We start from the raw sequence: 19,073 nt of genomic DNA, 5'->3' as shown, positions 1-19,073 counted from the left end.
AGGCTGTGAGGACAACAAAGCTGGACTTCCAGAGGCGAGACTAGACCCAGGGCCTGGGGTGCCGGCTTCAGCTCTTCTGGTTTGCGCATCACCTGGCAATGGAGAAGTAAGTTTCTGTTCTTGCTGTTTCTTCTGAATCTTTCGCTGTAGCTGTTGCTTGGTATCTACAGAGGGTGAAGGGAGAGTCTTCATTTGGGGCTGGAAGGAGTTGGTGTCACCAGTTGGCACAAACGCAGAGGCCGGGGTGGGCGTTTTAACACCTAGTACCACAAAGTACATGAAAAATTTGACAAAATAAACATGACTTAAATATGCATAAATATCACGCATATCTAGGTGTGGATCATCAGAGGTATGACTAGTCCTTGCCTGTTGGGGTTCCAGTCATAACAGTTAGTGCAGCCATGGATTTAGTGCCAATGTAGTGGCTGTTGAGTAGAAAGCGCGCTAAATCCTCCACACTGTCAAACTGGCGGCTCAGAACTTTCTGTGCCCATTCACACACCAAGCCACAGGCTGCAGAACGCATCTCATCCTCAGCACTGGGAGACTGACCGGTTGGCTCCAACAGCTCACACTGAGAAAAACAGGAGTTTGTTCATTTTGGCAGGTAATTTGGATTTAGTACGTTTTTGGTTTTTTGTGAACAATGCACAACAGTTTAAGTTTGAAAAACTTTTCATCTAGAATGTTTAGAAAAACTACAGCAATTCAATCATTCTTTAAAAATATCTATCTAAAAAATAACGAACAGGTGATGGTGTAAATGGTCTGCACTTATATAGCTCTTTTTTCCAAAGCGCTTTACACTGTGTCTCATTCACCCACTCACACACACACCAATGGTAACAGAGCTGCCATGCAAGGCGCTAACTTGCCATCGGGAGCAACTCTGGGTTCAGTGTCTTGCCCAAGGACACTTCGGCATGTGGAGTCATGTGGGCCGGGAATCGAACCGCCAACCCTACGATTAGTGGACAACCCGCTCTACCACCCGAGCCACAGCCACCCTCATATAGTGTAACTATAAACTCCGGTAACAATCCGATTTATGATACCGATTTGACTCTTACAATATTTTGAACAAAATTTGAATGAAGAAAAATTATGACTAAAAAGACTCCTTTTTTATTTCTGAATAATAAACAAATATAAAACAACATTCTCTGTATATAAAAAAATGAGCTCGGTTACAGCAGGTAGCATTATGTTAACTGGAAAAACAGCTATAAAGGCGGTTAAAATGTCCAAATCTCGCAACCAAGATTGCAGCAGTGTGAGGCTGGTGCTGTTTAAAAGCTAATAAAGAAGTCTTTTTAACTGTTATAATTATGTAACCCTAGATAGCATGTCAGCTGCTGGAATCCAGAGCTATCGAACCAAGCGAGCACTCTATATATTTTAACATATTTTTTTTGGTCAGACCCACCTAACATTGTAATGTAAAGTATAATGTGGCCTGTTAAAAAGGAGCCTGACGTTCCTATTCTACTGAATTGTTTTCTGTAAGCCCTATGCTAAATAACTCCTATGTTATTTGCGGTGAGATGAGAGGATAATCACAAAGCTGTGTGCTAAAAATTGATACTTTTGGTCATGCAATATTTCACAACAAATATTCATTTTCATCTAGAATGACCATTGTACATTTGTTTCTTGTGTGCCATATATTATATAAGATTTACACTACCGGTCAAAAGTTTAGACACATTCATTCTTTATTTTTTACCCACATTTTACAATAATATTAAACTCATCAAAACTCTGCAGTAACACAAATGGAGCTATGGGAATTGTGTTGTGATAAAAAAAATCCTAAATAAATCAGAATAATTTAATATTTTATCATCTACAAGTAGACACCCTTTTTGCCTAGAATTTCCAGAAATGTATTCTTGGCATTTTCTCAACCGATTTCTTGAGGAATCTCCCTGAGATGCTTTTTAAACAGTAGTAAAGGAGTTTACACCTACGCTGGACACTTATCGGCTGCGTTTTATTTACTTATTTTAATATTTCGTTCATATTCATCCGTTTAAAAAAATATTTTTTTGTAAATAAAATGTTAGTTTTCTAATGAAAGAAATCAATATGTTGGCATAATTATATTTTTGTCTACAACACCGATTTCAAACATTTAACCATACACCTTCAGATCAAAATCATGTGTCTCCAAACTTTTGACTGGTAGTATATAGGATATAAGTTTCCACAATTTCTCCATAAATCCAACAATTCCTGGTTTGGTAGATATCATTGATAAGGGAAAAACACATTTGTTCCCGGGATCTGGCCGACAAACACTTACCCCATCTCCTGCTTTATGCAAGTCCAGGTTGGGCAAAGATGGCATATGCACAAAAGCTTTTTTTCGCAGTCCACTATAACAGTATGTGAGATGCTGTTAAGTGTCATAGCATAAAAATGTTTGTTTTTTACCATAAAAATACCACTACACAGATCTGTAACAACATTTGGAGACTACACAGATACACATTAGGCAGCAAACAATTTCTGGACTTTCAAGACTGAAAAGGATATTTAGATTTTCCTCGCATTCCAAGGCGACGTGCTTTCATGTTTGGAAAGACATTTTTCATGATCTTTCCAAAATCAGCCGCACTTAGAGCATGGTAGCCAAGATTGTCACAATAGCTCCTGGAACACAAACCCCAAAATTAATTAACGTAAAAGAAATTGGAAAAAAAAAAAATGAATAATAAAACTAAATAACTGCCCGTCATCTGGTTTTCAAAACATGAGCCATTGTGGTTTCTGTAGCAGGTCCTATGTTGAGGCTTGTTGCAGCCAACCACATGTGTTTTATTAAATTATTTAGCTGAAAGCAGCTAATCGGACCTAAGAATAGCTACAGGGCTAAAGACAATAATTCTGAAAGGTTAGAGTTTTCATAGACTAATAGATATATCATTTTATTTAGTCTTTCGGGCTTGATAAATCAAAATAAAAAAAGACTAGTAAAAAAAAAAAAACAAACAAAAAAAACAGATTGGATGGAGAAGTACACGTTTATTCTTCCCACTTCAAATACAAAGCATGTCTTATCAGTTGAGTTTGTGGCATTAGTCAAAAATGCTAACGTGAAGAGCCACTATGAAATAAAACGATGATTTTGTATTGCTGTATTTATAGCCATAAACTACTCCTTAACAGTTAAACATTAAAAGGTAACGTTGCCTTTCAGTTCCTTATCCGGATCTTCGTAAGCAAGAAATTTTTACAAATTACAAATTTGAGTTCAATACACCTGCTCTATCAGTTTAAGCATCATGGTGTATGCACTTTACATTCCTTTACATTCCAGTACAAAATGTACCATGTTAATAGTAATAATAAAATTAAAAAATATATATTCCCCATAATTCTGCATCAGGTGTCATTATGACTTATAATATCAAAATGAGCTAATAAATGAATTTACACTTACTTGTACTCATCATACACCTCTTGTTTTGGCAGTGAGGTCTCCGGATGCTCCTCTAAGTGATTCCGAATCCAGTTGAAAGCGTACATCTGTTGGGTCCGACTGGATGACGTGGAATTCTGGTCACTAGAAGAGAAACGGGGGAAAATAAATGGTTTTCCAGAATCCAGTATTACTGATGTGTCTCTGCTTGTAGGTTTCGTTTATATGGCATGACAACACAACTGTTTTTACTTTGTTTCTGACTTTGATAAAGTTGTAAAATTTTTAGTACCATGTTGCAGGACTTGTAGACCCCCTCTGATTTTCAGTCCTATTGGACATCATGGTGAGAATTAGGGATTGCAGTGATGAAAAGATATGGGGAAACAAATGACAAAACACAGGATGCTGGGTATTGCAGTGCCAAATAATTGCAAAATATTGTTTTTAGTGGCATGATAAGTCCATGAAGATTCATACAGTAATGGAAAAAGCATATGCACGACAAAGGGAAAGACTACACAGATATAATATCACTACATTCATGATGAATGGTATTCAGAATATATATGTAGGCACATAAGAAAACAAACAGCGATGATCAAGCCAGTGGCATGTGCAAGATAAGGGACAATGAACATAAGCGAAAATGTAAACAAAAAATAAAAGGGGAAATGAATGATCAAAGTAGTGAAATTACACTATTTACCAACTGCAATATAATCATTATTTCAAGTATGAACATACCTTTTGTCATTACCACTGCTGGGACCAGAAGGCAACTTAAGGTAGAGGTAGAGTTTTTCAATGTCTGTAAACTTCTCAACATCTTGCTGTATAAGACATAAAACAGGGAAAGAAGAATACATGAGCAATGAGAGTTATTCTTCCTTACATGGAAACAAATTTATTCTTTTCCTAGTTGAACCTTTTGATATATTAAAACAAAGTACATCTTATAAAATAATTAGCCCTTATTTAAAAAAAAAAAAATCTGAACTGTTACAACAGAATTATCAAATCAGGCTACATCTAAGCTATATCTTCACAAGGTGATGCTTCTGATTTGCAATATATACAGCTGATCGTCCCTGCAGTGGAAAATTACACGTAAACATGTGTCTCCCTCAGACGTGATCGAGAACCTGCAAATGCCTTGGTGGAAGAGTGGAGGAACATCTCACAGCAAGAACTGACAAATCTGGTGCAGTCCATGAGGATGAGATGTACTGTAGTACTTAAAGCAGCTGGAGGACACCAGATACTGACTGTTACTTTTAATATTGACCCCCCCCCCCCTTTCCCTTTGTTCAGGGACTCATTATTCAATTTCTCTTCATCAAATGTCTGTGAAACTTGTTCAGTTTATGTCTCAGTTGGTGAATGTTTATGTTAATATAAATATTTACACGTGTTAAGAAATTTGCTGGAAATAAAAGCAGTTGAATGTGAGAGGACGTTTCTTTTTTTGCAGAGTTTATATAAAAAGTACGTATAAATATTTCTCTGCAAGCCCGAATCCGTACAATGCCATTCCACTGCTGACTAGAGCTGGGCAATATGACGATATCAAAACATCATGATACACTTTTCTAAGCGTCACCATTATTGTCAGGTGTCAGTGTTTTAATAACTGTGGAAAGTAACTGACTGGACGCTAAAAATGATTTTGCACTAATGGTTTTATTTTCTTCATTAGATACATTAATATTTTTTTTTTTAGAAATGCTGGATATAAATCTCTGAAAATATTACTCTTGGCACAATGCTAGCAAAACCTCAGCAAAATGATAGCCACATGCACCAATCAGCCATAACATTAAAACCATGGACAGGTGACATGAATAACATTGATTAACCAGTTGCAATAGCACCTGTCAAGGGGTGGGATTGGGCAGCAAGTGAACAGTCAGTGGGCAAGCGTAAGGATCTGAGTGACTTTGACAAGGGCCAAATTGTAATGATCAGAGCATCTCCAAAACGGCAGTGTTTGGTACCTACCAAAGGTGGTACCACCTACACTGTTGCAGACAAAGTACACCCCTTCATGGCAACGGTAGTCCCTAATGACAGTGGCCTCTTTCAGCAGGATAATGCACCCTGCTACACTGAAAATTTTTCAGGAACGGTTTGAGGAACATCGCAAAGAGTTCAAGGTGTTGGCTTGGCCTCCAAATTCCCCAGATCTCAATCTGATCGAGCGTCTGTGGGATGTGTGGGACAAACAAGTACGATCCATGGAGACACCACCTCACAACTTACAGGACTTAAAGGATCTGCTGCTAATGTCTCGGTGCCAGATACCACAGCACACCTTCAGAGGTCTTGTGGAGTCCATGCCTTGATTGGTCAAAGCTGGTTTGGCAACGGAAGGGGGACATACACAATATTAGACAGGTGGTTTTAATGTTATGATTGGTGTACATTTCGTATTGTTAAGCTATCGTAAAGTATCATATGATATGATATGATATGATATGTTTTCCATATTGCACCCTACTGCTCGCCGCCTTTGCTCCTCTAACCCACGAGTTCTTAACTCCAGTCCTCTCTGTGCTGCAGTTTGATGGTTTTCCCTGCTGAAAGCCGGATCAGCGGATTATTAACCCTTTAATGAGTTGGGCCAGGTGTGTTGAGGTTAGGGAGAACTGTGCAGGGACAGGGTCCTGAGGACTTGATTTAAGAACTTCTACTCTTTACGACCGTTCGCCTCTTTCACGGTCTCAAGTAGAAGGTTGAGCATGTTGTCTCTGTTGGTGTTCCAGTGCTGTAAATTGTCCTTTATTTATCCCTTTGGGTTCCCCGCACTTAATAATTATAAGCCTTTGAGTCCACACGGTCTGTGCAAAACATGTAGTTTATTCCATTTACCAATTTATTTAAATTCTCTTGCATCTAATCTTTTACTGATGTGTAAATTGTACCATATTGTGTGTGTGTTTTTTTTTAAAGATCTACTTTGGTTTATAACTACAATAACATTCTGAAGGAAGAACAGACATTATCAGGTGACGGAGGATTAAATGTGCCGGTATCCAACATAAACAAATCCTGAGCTGCTGTGTGCCGGTTGCCATGTAAACCCTGACAGCAATGTCAGTGCCGGCACGCTGGCAACACATCCTTACAGCACGAGCTCCGCCTCACCTCGCTTTGATTGGCTTATGCCAATGAAATCATTTCAGCTCTTCCTATTCCATTTGTGTCTATGTTGCTAGGGGAAACCACTGCTCGTGAATGGGTTGAGAATCGTCATCCAATGAGCGGTAAATAAAAAATAAATAAAAATAAAGCCTGTTCAAAACATACTACCTATTTGAAAGGACTGACATGTGAATAATTTGCTTCCTTCATTACTGTGGTCTTAGTCATAGGCTTCCATGGATTCATCTGAACAATGAGGATGAATGGAGAACATCTCTGAGCATGCAGGCTTTGAGATTTATGATCTGCAGCTGATTGACTGATTTGACTTTATTGTCCACCAATGTGGAAATTCTCCTTTGGCTTCTCATAATTAAAAATAAACACCACCACAATTATACACGTACACAATATAAAAATTATTCCCACAAGGAGTTCATTTAGAGTTCATGCAGAGTCGCTTACCCTTCATTTAATATTGTAATTGCCACTGGTATTAAGGAATGTTTATACACATTTCTAAGATATTTTGGGAACTTATACCTTCTTCCAGATGGAAGCATTACAAATTCTGAGTTAAGTGGGTGTGTGGAGTCAAATACAACCCTTGTTGCTATTCTGTGTATTGCCAGCAAATACAGTTCATCAAGCTGTGTTTGCTGGCATCCTGCTGTTCTCACTATCCTCTGCAACTTATTTTTATTCCTCACTCCTAAATTACCATACCAGGCTGCAATATTAAACATTAAAATGCTCTCAACATGTCTTTTGTAGACCGTTTCCAAAACGAACCGACTAACATCAAAACTCTTAAGTTCGCGCATAAGAAATGACCTTTGACCTGCTTTCCTTAAAATATTGTCTACATTCTCATAAAAACTAAAACTTTGTATCCAAATAAGTTCCCAAATATTCCAAACTTTCCACAACTTTAGTTTCCCCAACACATCATGTTCACCAGAATTAACACTGAAAATCATCTCTTTTGTTTTCCTTACATTTATGTGCAAGGCACTCAGTTTACACCAGTCTTCAAGAACAACCACATTTTTTAAATAAGTTTGCTCGCTCATTACTTGATTTTTAGAACAAAAGATGCACCAGAACCATATCATCAGCATACTTAAACAGACCAGCTGTATTACTCTTCATTTGTAGCTCACTGGTATATTGAGAATAAGAGTGGTGACGACACACAACCCTGCGGGGCCCCTGTATTTAAAACCAATTCATCTGAAAATATGCCATTCATAAAAACTCTCCGTGGTCTATCTGTGAGGAAATCTTTGATCCAACGCACCAAAGCAGAATTTATATTCACATTATACAGATGTGACAGAAGCAAATGAACCTGCTTCATATTAAAAGCTGAGGTAAAAATCAATAAAACGTTCCCATGCATAAGATTTAGAGTCCTGAACAGGCATCTTTTGTCCCCCTATATGGTCTATATGCAAACTGCAATGGATCTAAAATCTTACTCACTGAAGACATAACATGTTCTCTTACAATTCTTTCCATACATTGTGCCAGGACAGAAATCAATGCAACTGGTCTAAAATATTCAGGTAGTGTTTTAGGGATAGGTATTATCGTAGATATTTTCCACATATGTGGTACTGTGTGCTCATTAAGTAATATCTGAAATAACTGTGTAAGAGGCCCTTTGAGTAGATTTCAACAAGCTTTTAAAACGCTCCATCTTAATCCATCAGGGCCTGGGGATTTATTTTCATTAATACGAGCTAAACATGCAGCCACGTCCTGTTCTAACAACATAGGTGCTGTACCTATTGGAATTTGCTTAAGTACCTCTTCACTCTTCGTTTTAGCATCCATAAAAATTATTGCATTCATTAACAAATCTTGCACAGTCTGCAATTCGCACTTCTTGTTGTGCCCTCTCTTTCCCCATCATTACATGCAATCCTTCCCATGCTTGTTTTTACATTTCCTAAGTAAAATTTCTGTTCAACTCTGTTCTTAAAATTCATTTTGGCTATCCTTACTCCATCCATCCACCTTCAACCGCTTACTCCTTTTCAGAGTACCTGGAGCCAATCCCAGGGAGCATCGGGCACAAGGCGGGGTACACCCTGGACAGGGTGCCAGTCCATTGGCTATCCTTACTTTACTTCTAAATTCCTTCTCTTTGTCTTTAACTCCCACGGTATCTCCCTGAATAAAAGCAAACTTCTTTTCATTAAGACATTCCTTCAACTCTTTGGTTAACCATGGCTTATTATTCAAATAATCCCTTACTGGCTTTACAGGTATTAATGTATCTTCACAGTATTCTATGTACGATGTGAGAACATTTGTGAGTTCATGAACAGCTTTACTTGAATCAAAAAACACCTGCCAGTCTATCGTCTCAAAGCAAAACTTAAGTTTTCCCACGCTTTCATCTGACCACTGCTGTATATTCCGTAAAGCAGGTTTCTCCCTTTTCATTTTCTGTCTAAATTTTGGAAACAGATGAATAACATTATGATCTGATTTTCCTAGAGCAGGTCTCGACATTGCTTTATGGGCATCCAAAATATTCCCAAAACATTTATCCAAGATACGTGTCGAATGCGTCGGGCATGTGATACATTGCTGAAGAACTGGAAGATGTGCAGATATAATCACAAGTATTAAAGTTCCCAAGAATAAACACAGGCTGGTCCACAGACCTCTCCAAGTTGTATGGTCTGCATCTATATTAATTTGACAGAAAGGAAGACAGCCCCCTCTTACAGACATTGAACAGGCAATCATCCATCCATCATTGTGAGGTGGTCTTTGTATGTACAACATCTTGCCATGAAAAAGGCTACATGACACAACGACACTCCTACTGTATGAATGCAGATGGCCGAAGATTGCACAGAGATTAAATAATCAAATCATCGCTACGGTGTTTATTTGATAAACAATATAGCTTTTTTACATGGTCTTTTCATTCCACTGTCAAGAAAGTTGTGCATCATTTACACTAAAACTGAAAGAGTCATCAGCAGGAACTTTGTGAAGTTAATGAGCCATCAAATCCAAGCAGGGTATATGGTGTCTCTTAAGCCTTAGGTTGTGGGTGTCTAGAAGATGAGGGGTTAGCATTTCAGCAATAGCAAACTGAAATAGGATTCAATCTGTAACTACACAAAATATCCTGCCCCAATTTGCACCACCTTTGCTGTAAGTACTAATTCCCTCATGTCTTTCCAAACGATTTTCCTCACAGATAAAATGCAGGACTCCTGCAAAGTGGATTATGAAGTGGTGGTAATGATAGGAATAAACTTCCTCACATTCCCATCAATAAAGGAACTATTCTAAATATGGTGTATGGACCTGTGTGAATATTAAGGAAGCTGTTAAAACAGCTAAACTTGTTGCAAAACCTTGCAAAGCCTTTCAAGGCGGTGGAAAGTATGTCGCTCAATTTGCTTTCTACCAATTAGCAAACTGCGTAACCGACTGCCAACCAATAATTAATGACATATTAAAAGCAATAAGCCACAAGCGGGCGTGAGCCATCATGGGTAAAGGCATTCTTAGGTCCGAACAACGATCCAAACAAAAGCAATGTGATCAAATTCAATTCAGTGTTTGATTAACCATTTCATTTATTATTAATAATATTCGCAATAAACAATTCTTCCTCCAAGCAATGTAGTCTGTTAATAGTAAACTTTGGTTGCTAAGCAACATAATGGACAAAAATTAGTGCATGATATGGAAAGAACAATGGATTTACTGGTTTAAAACCCAGTGCATGAATATGAAATTCAATTATTGTGATGCAGTCACAGGAGTGTGTATATCGAATATTTTGCAACTAGATTTTGAATGGAAATTTCTGCGAATATAAACTAGGTCATTTTTTAGTTATTAGATTACAAGCGTTGCAATGTCTAAAGGCAAATTCGTTTTTAATATCCTCTCTAAATGCTTGACAGGTGTGTCGCATGGCAGTAATGCTTCTATTTTAACAAGCATTTCAACCCACATTGTGTCAGAGGAACATAAAAAAAAAATTAGCCGTCCTTGTTTATATAATTAATCTCTATTTTATTTCTTTTCACACTCAGAAGTGAAGGTTAAACTCCACAGAAACCCACTGAAATCACACAATCACACGCTTTATACTCTGTGAACTTTATTTAAAAATCGCATTCTCATGGATAACCTGAAGAAAATTAGCTGTTTATACGCTGGCCTCGTCTCATGTTACGTCTTTGACAATTATATGATTATAATCACGATTATAAAAGGATCCTAACACGATTATACATTTGCGTGTTAGTTTTCCTAATAAAAGTGAAACGCGATGTGGGGTTATCTATATGCTAGTGAGCATCAGTGTTCATTAAGGCTTGAATTTTCCTGCTGTCTTTAATCAAATACCATTAGGAAGCTGTACAGTCAGCACCAAACAATTATTGGCACCCTTCAAATGATTTTATAAATCAAAACGTTACACACAATGACCCTTACTCATTGACGTTGCGTATGGTCAAATCTGATCGTAAACCTCACGTCTGGTCAGAGTTTGAGCACTACAATTTAACAACGTTACAAAACAACATAAAAAATGCTTGAGCTGCTGTAAAGGAAATGGGGAGAAAATACATTTTAGTGAAGCTGAGTTAGAGATACTTGCATCCAAGATCGCTGGGGAAAAAAAAACAACCCAAACCTTTCTGAAAATCTCAAAGATAATCACAAAATGAAAAGTTTACATACTTGACCTAAAATCAACAAATGAACAGTTTAAACAAAGAAAGAATCTCCCAAGAGGTTTGTCTTTTGCAATCCTTTGTTTCTATAAATGGTATCACATCGGCGTATACAGTCGGTTATGGAACTGTGTTGTGTCGAAGACGACAATCAGGTAGAGAACTGAACGGTTTGCCAACTTCACCTGCAGCTAGTTTTGTGATCTCTATTTATAGATTCTATTCATTTTAATTCTCGAAAGTCAGATTTAACCAAAGTCAGATTTAATTAAAGCTTTATTTCGAAATAGAGACAATGTTCCATCCTGAACTCCCAGCTGGTGCGGCTCGGAGGTGCTGGGTAGAGTGTATAATTAGCTCCTATCCAGCTAAGGATGAGGACTAATGAGCTGATACAGATTTACATCCGTGCTTCCTAATTCACACTTACAAATTACACGCTGACTCTAAACTACACTATCTACAGCACATTTTAATATGAGGTTTCTGCATAAGCAGATACGGTTATTAATGTTATTTTATCTAATAGTTGTTATTAGTTATACTACTCTACTTACTCTCCTTAAGATATCCGTGTCAACGAGATGCTGTGCGTATTCGGACGGAGAACACCGAGTCATCACCCGGAGGCATCTGACTCGTCTGAATGGTTGATGACATTACTTATGTAAAATGATACAACGCACCTTCAGTCTGAGGTAGAAAGATATTCTAGCACTGAACAGCATCAAGTTCACTACTGGCGATCACATAAACGCCAACTTGAATAAATTCCTTGTTGAAATAAATAAAACGCCATCAACCATTTTTTTTTCCAACCAACGAATAGCTGGAAAAGGTAGAAGTGTGTGTGAAGACACACAGCCACAAACGCATCGACAAACCATTTTTACTGCTAACGAGCTGCTATTGAGCAACACCATTACCCCCCCCAAACCTCCCCAGGGGGCGGGGCATTCATTCTAGAGAACATTTTAAAGGACGACCACAAGACCTGTGTAGAAATGTGTCACCCAAAATCATTTGAATAGTTTTCCCAGAAGTGATGGATTTCACAATTAAAACAAGAACATCTCTATAAACATCTCATTTTTGTATTTTATGTAGCTATAATATTGTGTCTGTAACACTAACAGTCAGGTACAAAGGGCTCTAAAACACAAACTTCAGGAGCATGTTAAAGTAAGAAATAGTCACAAACACTCAGCCAATGTGATGTGTTTTAGAAAAAGATTTATTTTAGAAAAATAAATGACCAGAAAAAGTCATTTATTTTTAATGACTGTGCCAATAATTCTGGACCTGACTGTATTACACTTTATTACAACTGACGTTTCACATTTGCCAATAAGTTATAAAAATATTATCAACTGTTAGAAAATAAGTGTATTTTAAATACAGTAAAAACACACCTCTACTTTTATGACGAGGTCTTTGAACTAGTTAATCTTTAGGATGTCTCAAATAAACACTACATTTCACTAAACTGGGAAGTGCAAAACACTTAAAGTGGAACGATTTAAAAACAAAGCAATTTTCCCATTTTATAGTTTAAAATGCTGAATAAATCTAGAAAAATAATTTCTATACTGAATTGACTACAGTGAAAACAATTGTTCAGCCAGCTCAGCCATCTCAAACATCAGCTAGTTGTTGTTTTAACACACAAGTACACTTGCGAACTAAACTACTGCACTGGTGTGGTGTGACATTACATTAAAACTGTCATTAGTGGTGGGTGAGATGACCAAAAAAAAAAAAATCATATCACTATTCTCAAAGGCATTTCTACAATACACGAAGTATATCATGATATACAGGTTTGTGATCTATTTTCCCAGCAATTCAGTTAGGCTGCATTGAGAAATGGTTTGTTTTAACTGATCGATCATGCTTATTTAAAGCCTTCAAAAGTTCATTTATCTGTATATTGTTTAAAAATTATATTTATTTAACACCAAAAAAGAGAGAAAGAAAAAAAAATTTACAAATTTTTAACATCAGCTGCTTCCAGTCAGTTTGTGGCTATATTATATATATAAAACATGAATATATTTTATATATATATATATATATATATATATATATATATATATATATATATATATATATACACATACACATATACATACACACACACACACACACACACATATACGTACATATATATAATATATTATATATAACCCCCCCCCCCCCCCCGTTGAGAAACACTGCACTAGACGGTAGTGCACAGTGTTAAATAACTCAAAATACAGAATATAAGAAAATTGTAGACATCATCTCGCCAAGACATCTAGTGTCCTGAATATATCTATAAACTAGGTGGCTGGTTTAGGTCTGCAACAACTATATCGACAAAACTAAACAAATCTGATCATGAAAAATGTGTAATTTGATTGGAAATCGCAGAGCGTGTTACAAAACAGTGCGACCTCCTCTAAAGTACGGAAACACTTTTCGCTACACTACACTGTTGTCCTAACTTGTGTTACATAACTTGTGTTTCCATGTGAGTAGTGTTTCGATTTGTAATCATTAATTTGTGGGAATGCCAGAAACAGTGGAAGGGCAATGTTCCTGGTTGAAGCAGTTGTCCTGACTCCAGATTTCTAGCTGTATTGCATGTTTACGGTCATATTTATCTACCTTTTCTGTCGCATCAGAAAATATAACCTCGTGTTACTTTGACCAAAAGGTTGACACTTTGTATCACCACTCCATAGGTTGAAAATACCTGTACAGGGTTTCAAATGAATGATTAGTCTACAAGACGAATGTTTTCCCATTTCAAAACTACAGATCATGATTGAAGCATGTGAATGATGCAACACTGGGCAGCCTGTAGTGAAGCTGTTCGAATCTATTAGCTTGTAAGAGAACCGTTTTTGATAAATGCCATGTTATTTAAATTTAATAGCATACACAATATATACACTCACCATTCACTTTATTAGGAACACCTGTACACCTGCACATTTATCTAATCAGCCAATCATGTGGCACATGTATGAAATCATGCAGATAAAGTTCAAGAGCTTCAGTTAATGTTCAAATCAATCATATTTGGAAAAATATGAAAAATATTCGCAGGCTGCGACAGATTATCTGATAAATGTCAGTAACACACTACTGTAGTTAATGACCTGTTATTTAATGAAACCTCGTTAAGAGTTCTGTAGTAGTATTAGCTGATAAAAAAAATAATACAAATAAATGTTTTAATTATCTCTGTTATTGAATACATTTCAAGATATTACAACTAAATGATTAACTGAAAAACTATTCAATAGATTAGATTATTAAATAGTCATTAGTAGCAGCCCGAGGATGAATACACCTACAACACTAACCAGCAATCCATCGATTAACTTGGATTTAGGACATTTAGACAGGGAGGACAAAGGCATTTGTGAATTCCCTAAAATATGGTCTTCAAAGGAACAAAGCTGGTTTTCGGCTTCATTCGGTCTACATTAGGCCAGAGTCCAAATTAGGCCAGAGTCTACGTTAGGTCTCAGTGTACATTAGGCCAGAGTCTACGTTAGGTCTCAGTGTACATTAGGCCAGAGTCTACGTTAGGTCTCAGTGTACATTAGGCCAGAGTCTACGTTAGGTCTCAGTGTACATTAGGCCAGAGTCTACGTTAGGTCTCAGTGTACATTAGGCCAGAGTCTACGTTAGGTCTCAGTGCACGTTAGGCCAGAGTCTACACTAGGTCTCAGTGCACGTTAGGCCAGAGTCTACACTAGGTCTAAGTGTAAATTAGGCCAGAGTCTACACTAGGTCTCAGTGCACGTTAGGCCAGAGTCTACACTAGGTCTCAGTGCACGTTAGGCCAGAGTCTACACTAGGTCTCAGTGTACATTAGGCCAGAGTCTACACTAGGTCTCAGTGCACGTTAGGCCAGATTCTACACTAGGTCTTACTGCACGTTAGGCCAGAGTCTATGTTAGGTCTCAGTGTACATTAAGTCAGAGTCTACATTACTTTGTCACATTTCTATGTGGTCTGAATGTATGTGTAAAATTATCCAAAACACTGGAATTACTCATTTAACAGTAGCCTTCATCTGCAATTTAAAATAGAAATTGTGACCAATTGAAACTGTAAATACATTGTGAAACATTATGTGTTAGCCTTCTGCATTATGTGTTAGCCTTCTGCATATGTAACATATAACATTATGGCACATATAACATTATGTGTTAGCCTTCTGCATATTCCAATGTACTTTCTTAAAAAAAGACATTGCAAAGGAGTATTAATTAAAACATTATTTAAACACCATCACTTATTAAACCGTCACGTATCAGTCTATATGTGAAGTAACATTCAGACCACGCTTTCACCACATAGCCTATATAGCTCACAACCACCAAGCTCACTTTTTAAAATATCATGCATATTTCCATTGTAGTCTTCTTCATGAACTATGTTTCAAATGTCAAGTGCATGTCAAGAAATATCAACTAGCTGTCAAACTAATTATAGCAGTTACTTACCAAAATGCTGTCCACTTTTGATTGTACAGATTTGCTGAAAGACAAAACACCACAAAAGGGTCATTAAGAGCGAATAAGAAATAAAAGTAGTTAAGGCTTTCGGTTACTGATCAGACATCCCTAAAACGCTCGAGTGCAATAAATGCATCAGTCAAATGAGTAAATGTCAACGCGTTTCTGCTGGGTTTAATTGCAGAAGATCATTGTGCGGTGCTTTATCTGAGATGAAATATTCTCATTGTGTCCCCTGATTTATGACTATAATTACATAGCAACAAACAGAGCAGAGACAGGTAGATATACTGTATGACTCATACACAGTACTGTGCAAAAGTCTTGCCTGCATGTAAAGAAATTCTGTAAAGCAAGGAAATACCTGCCTTCAAAATGCATAAACAAAAATTCTACTACGAAGAGCAGTAAACAGCAATAAATTAAATAAAGACTATTTTTTCCTGACAACCACTTGTCTTTAAAAATGCATAAATATATCAGGTTCACTTCTTACAGTTTTATAAGAACATTGGCTGGACAGTTATTCTAAGTATCATGGTGAACCACACATACTGTAATATTTATATTACACATACTGTAATATATACACTAATGTTAATAAATACACATACTGTAATAAATATGCACAGATTAATATTGCAGTATATACACACTAATATATACACATACTGTACTATAAATAATACACACTGTAATTAATATTTACACTAATACATACACATACTGAACTATTAATATATGCACACATACTGTAATAATATATACACTAATAATATATGCACATACTGTACAAATATGCACACTAATATTAATATACACACTAATAATATATACACACACATATATATATATATATATATATATACACACACTAATATATACACACTGTAATAATATATACACTAATATATACACACTAATATTAATATACACATACTATAATAATATATACACTAATATATATACATACTGTAAATATATATATAATAATATACACACTAATATTAATATACACACTATAATAATATATACACTAAATATATACACACACTAATATTAACATACACTTACTGTAATAATGTATACACTAATATACACATACTGTAATATATACACTAATATATACACACTAATATTTACACTAATATATACACATACTGTAATAATATATACACTAATATATATACACACACTAATATATACACTAATATATACACACACTGATATTAACATACACATACTGTAATAATATACACTAATACATACACACACTAATATTAATATACACATACTATAATAATATACACTAATACATACACACACTAATATTAATATACACATACTATAATAATATACACTAATATATACACATACTGTAAAAATATATACACTAATATATACACACTAATATTAATATACACACTAATAATATATACACACTAATATTAACATACACATACTGTAATAATATATACACTAATATATACACATACTGTAATATTAATGTACACTAATAATATATACACACTGTAATATTAATATACACATACAATCTTCATTAGTTACATGCCATTCACTTGAATGGGGTTAAATGAATAAATGAATAAATAACCCGCTCTCGTGCCCAGCCATCATCGATGCAGGCCAAACTACACCTCTACAGCTAAGCAGACTTGCTGAGTAGCTAATCATGTAAATCTCCTGCGATCAAGCCCTAAATACCGCTGTTCTTGGTGGTGTTGTGTTTATTTCATCTAAATATGGGTCGGTTCTGACGGTTGGTGTTTTTGCAGGTTGCAGGCGCGTGCTCGCTCGCGCGTTCCCGTTCTAACCGACACGGCTAAGCTAGCTGAAGCTGCAAAGCTACAAGACGAGTGAAAAATACCTAAATGTTGGATTGTTTTCCCCCCGAAGCGGGGATGCTAGCTCGCGGAATCTGTCAACATGTTTGGGCAGAAGCTAGCGCGCTAATCCAGCTAGCTAAAGCTAAACCCGTGAAAACACACACACACACACATATATATAAATATATAAATATATATATAGAAGTCTCTCACCAGATCGAGTTCTTGATCTTGTCGTAGTGCAGCGCGGTGGCCTCGGTGCCCTGTAGCCCTGACAACAGCGCGCTGGGGAGAGACGCCGGTCCGGAGAGAGCACCCTGCTGCAGCTGACCAGGTTGCTGTTGTTGATCATCGGCCATCACGGTGAGATTGTTGCAGGGAGGAGGAGGAGAAGGAGGTGGTGGTGGTGGTGGAGGAGGAGGAGGAGGGGGTGCGAGCTTTAACATGTAGGCCTCATGTGAGACCTTTAGAGACGAGCAGCACTCCGGGTGCGCATAACGCCGGAGATGTTTCGCCGAAATCAGGCTGCACAGAGGGAGCGCTTCATGACCCGATGCTTGGCTTGGAGACGAGCGAGCACAATGGAAAAGTAAGGGGAGGGAGAAGAAGAAGAAGCGATTATTCCACTGCAGCACAACAGCACGGCGGCTGCCGCCACGGACAGTCCTGCTGCTGCTGCTGCTGCTGTGGCCAGGCAGAGGTGGCGCATGCGCACTGAGGGCGTGAGGGCATTTCTGGCAGAAAGCATGTTGACGAGGAGATTTTCCATGTTGGTTTTTTTAAGCAAATAATAAATGAAGTCAGGGTCGGGTTTGCATGTTTTGTTTTATTTTTATGCAAAATGCATTTCCAGAAATGGTAAACAAATAGACTGATCACAATAAACCCACCTCAGTTCATTGTCTCTAAAATAGGTCACTTTATAATGCGACAGTAATCCCTTGTATTTCCTGTTTCATTCATCGAAATACTTTATATTGGACCAAACCGGTACAGGCTACAAAATGGCAGCATAATAATTTATTAATCTTTTGTTATTCGGCTGATATTTTTTTTTCCTCCATGTGGCACTTAATATTGATTAAAAGGCAGAATGAATGAATGACTGAATAGATTACATGCTGTCCAGGAAAAGGATGTCTGTGCCACATCTTTTCATAAACAGTTTTAAAGAATTGCTCCGAATAAAAACATGACCAGACTGACGTGCTACATGAATGAGTACTCGAGTGTTGTTGTGGTTGTTGTTGTGATGTTCATTACGACCGCTAGTGGGAGACATAATTCTGTAATTCTCTCCTGAATCACACTGGAGCTCAGTCCACAGGCGTGTACCACACTACAGTTCTAAAGAGTATGTGAAAGTACCTGCACTTTTACAAATATCCATCCATCCATTTTCATATTGTTCATC

General features: G+C 37.0%; 1 protein-coding gene across 1 annotated transcript in view; it reads right to left on the bottom strand.

The window, feature by feature from the left end:
* The window catches only part of LOC128618242 (DNA-binding protein RFX7), a 26,378-nt gene extending 8,182 nt beyond the window's left edge, over positions 1-18,196 (bottom strand). Inside the window, exons 1-9 of the mRNA XM_053641769.1 lie at positions 17,873-18,196; positions 15,801-15,834; positions 4,175-4,260; positions 3,720-3,758; positions 3,449-3,571; positions 2,542-2,658; positions 2,309-2,393; positions 370-577; positions 1-260 (exon numbers count right to left, since the gene is read on the bottom strand). The exon at positions 1-260 is cut by the window's left edge and continues 42 nt beyond it. Coding sequence (XP_053497744.1) covers positions 1-260; positions 370-577; positions 2,309-2,393; positions 2,542-2,658; positions 3,449-3,571; positions 3,720-3,758; positions 4,175-4,260; positions 15,801-15,834; positions 17,873-18,105 — 1,185 coding nt within the window. The 5' untranslated portion in view covers positions 18,106-18,196. The remainder of the gene's footprint in view (positions 261-369; positions 578-2,308; positions 2,394-2,541; positions 2,659-3,448; positions 3,572-3,719; positions 3,759-4,174; positions 4,261-15,800; positions 15,835-17,872) is intronic.
* Between the last annotated feature and the right edge of the window lie 877 nt (positions 18,197-19,073).

This window comes from Ictalurus furcatus, chromosome 14 (genome assembly GCF_023375685.1).
Source record: "Ictalurus furcatus strain D&B chromosome 14, Billie_1.0, whole genome shotgun sequence".
Taxonomy (NCBI): Eukaryota; Metazoa; Chordata; class Actinopteri; order Siluriformes; family Ictaluridae; genus Ictalurus; species Ictalurus furcatus.
Note: the sequence above shows the minus strand (reverse complement) of the source record. Positions and strands in the feature narration are given on the sequence as shown.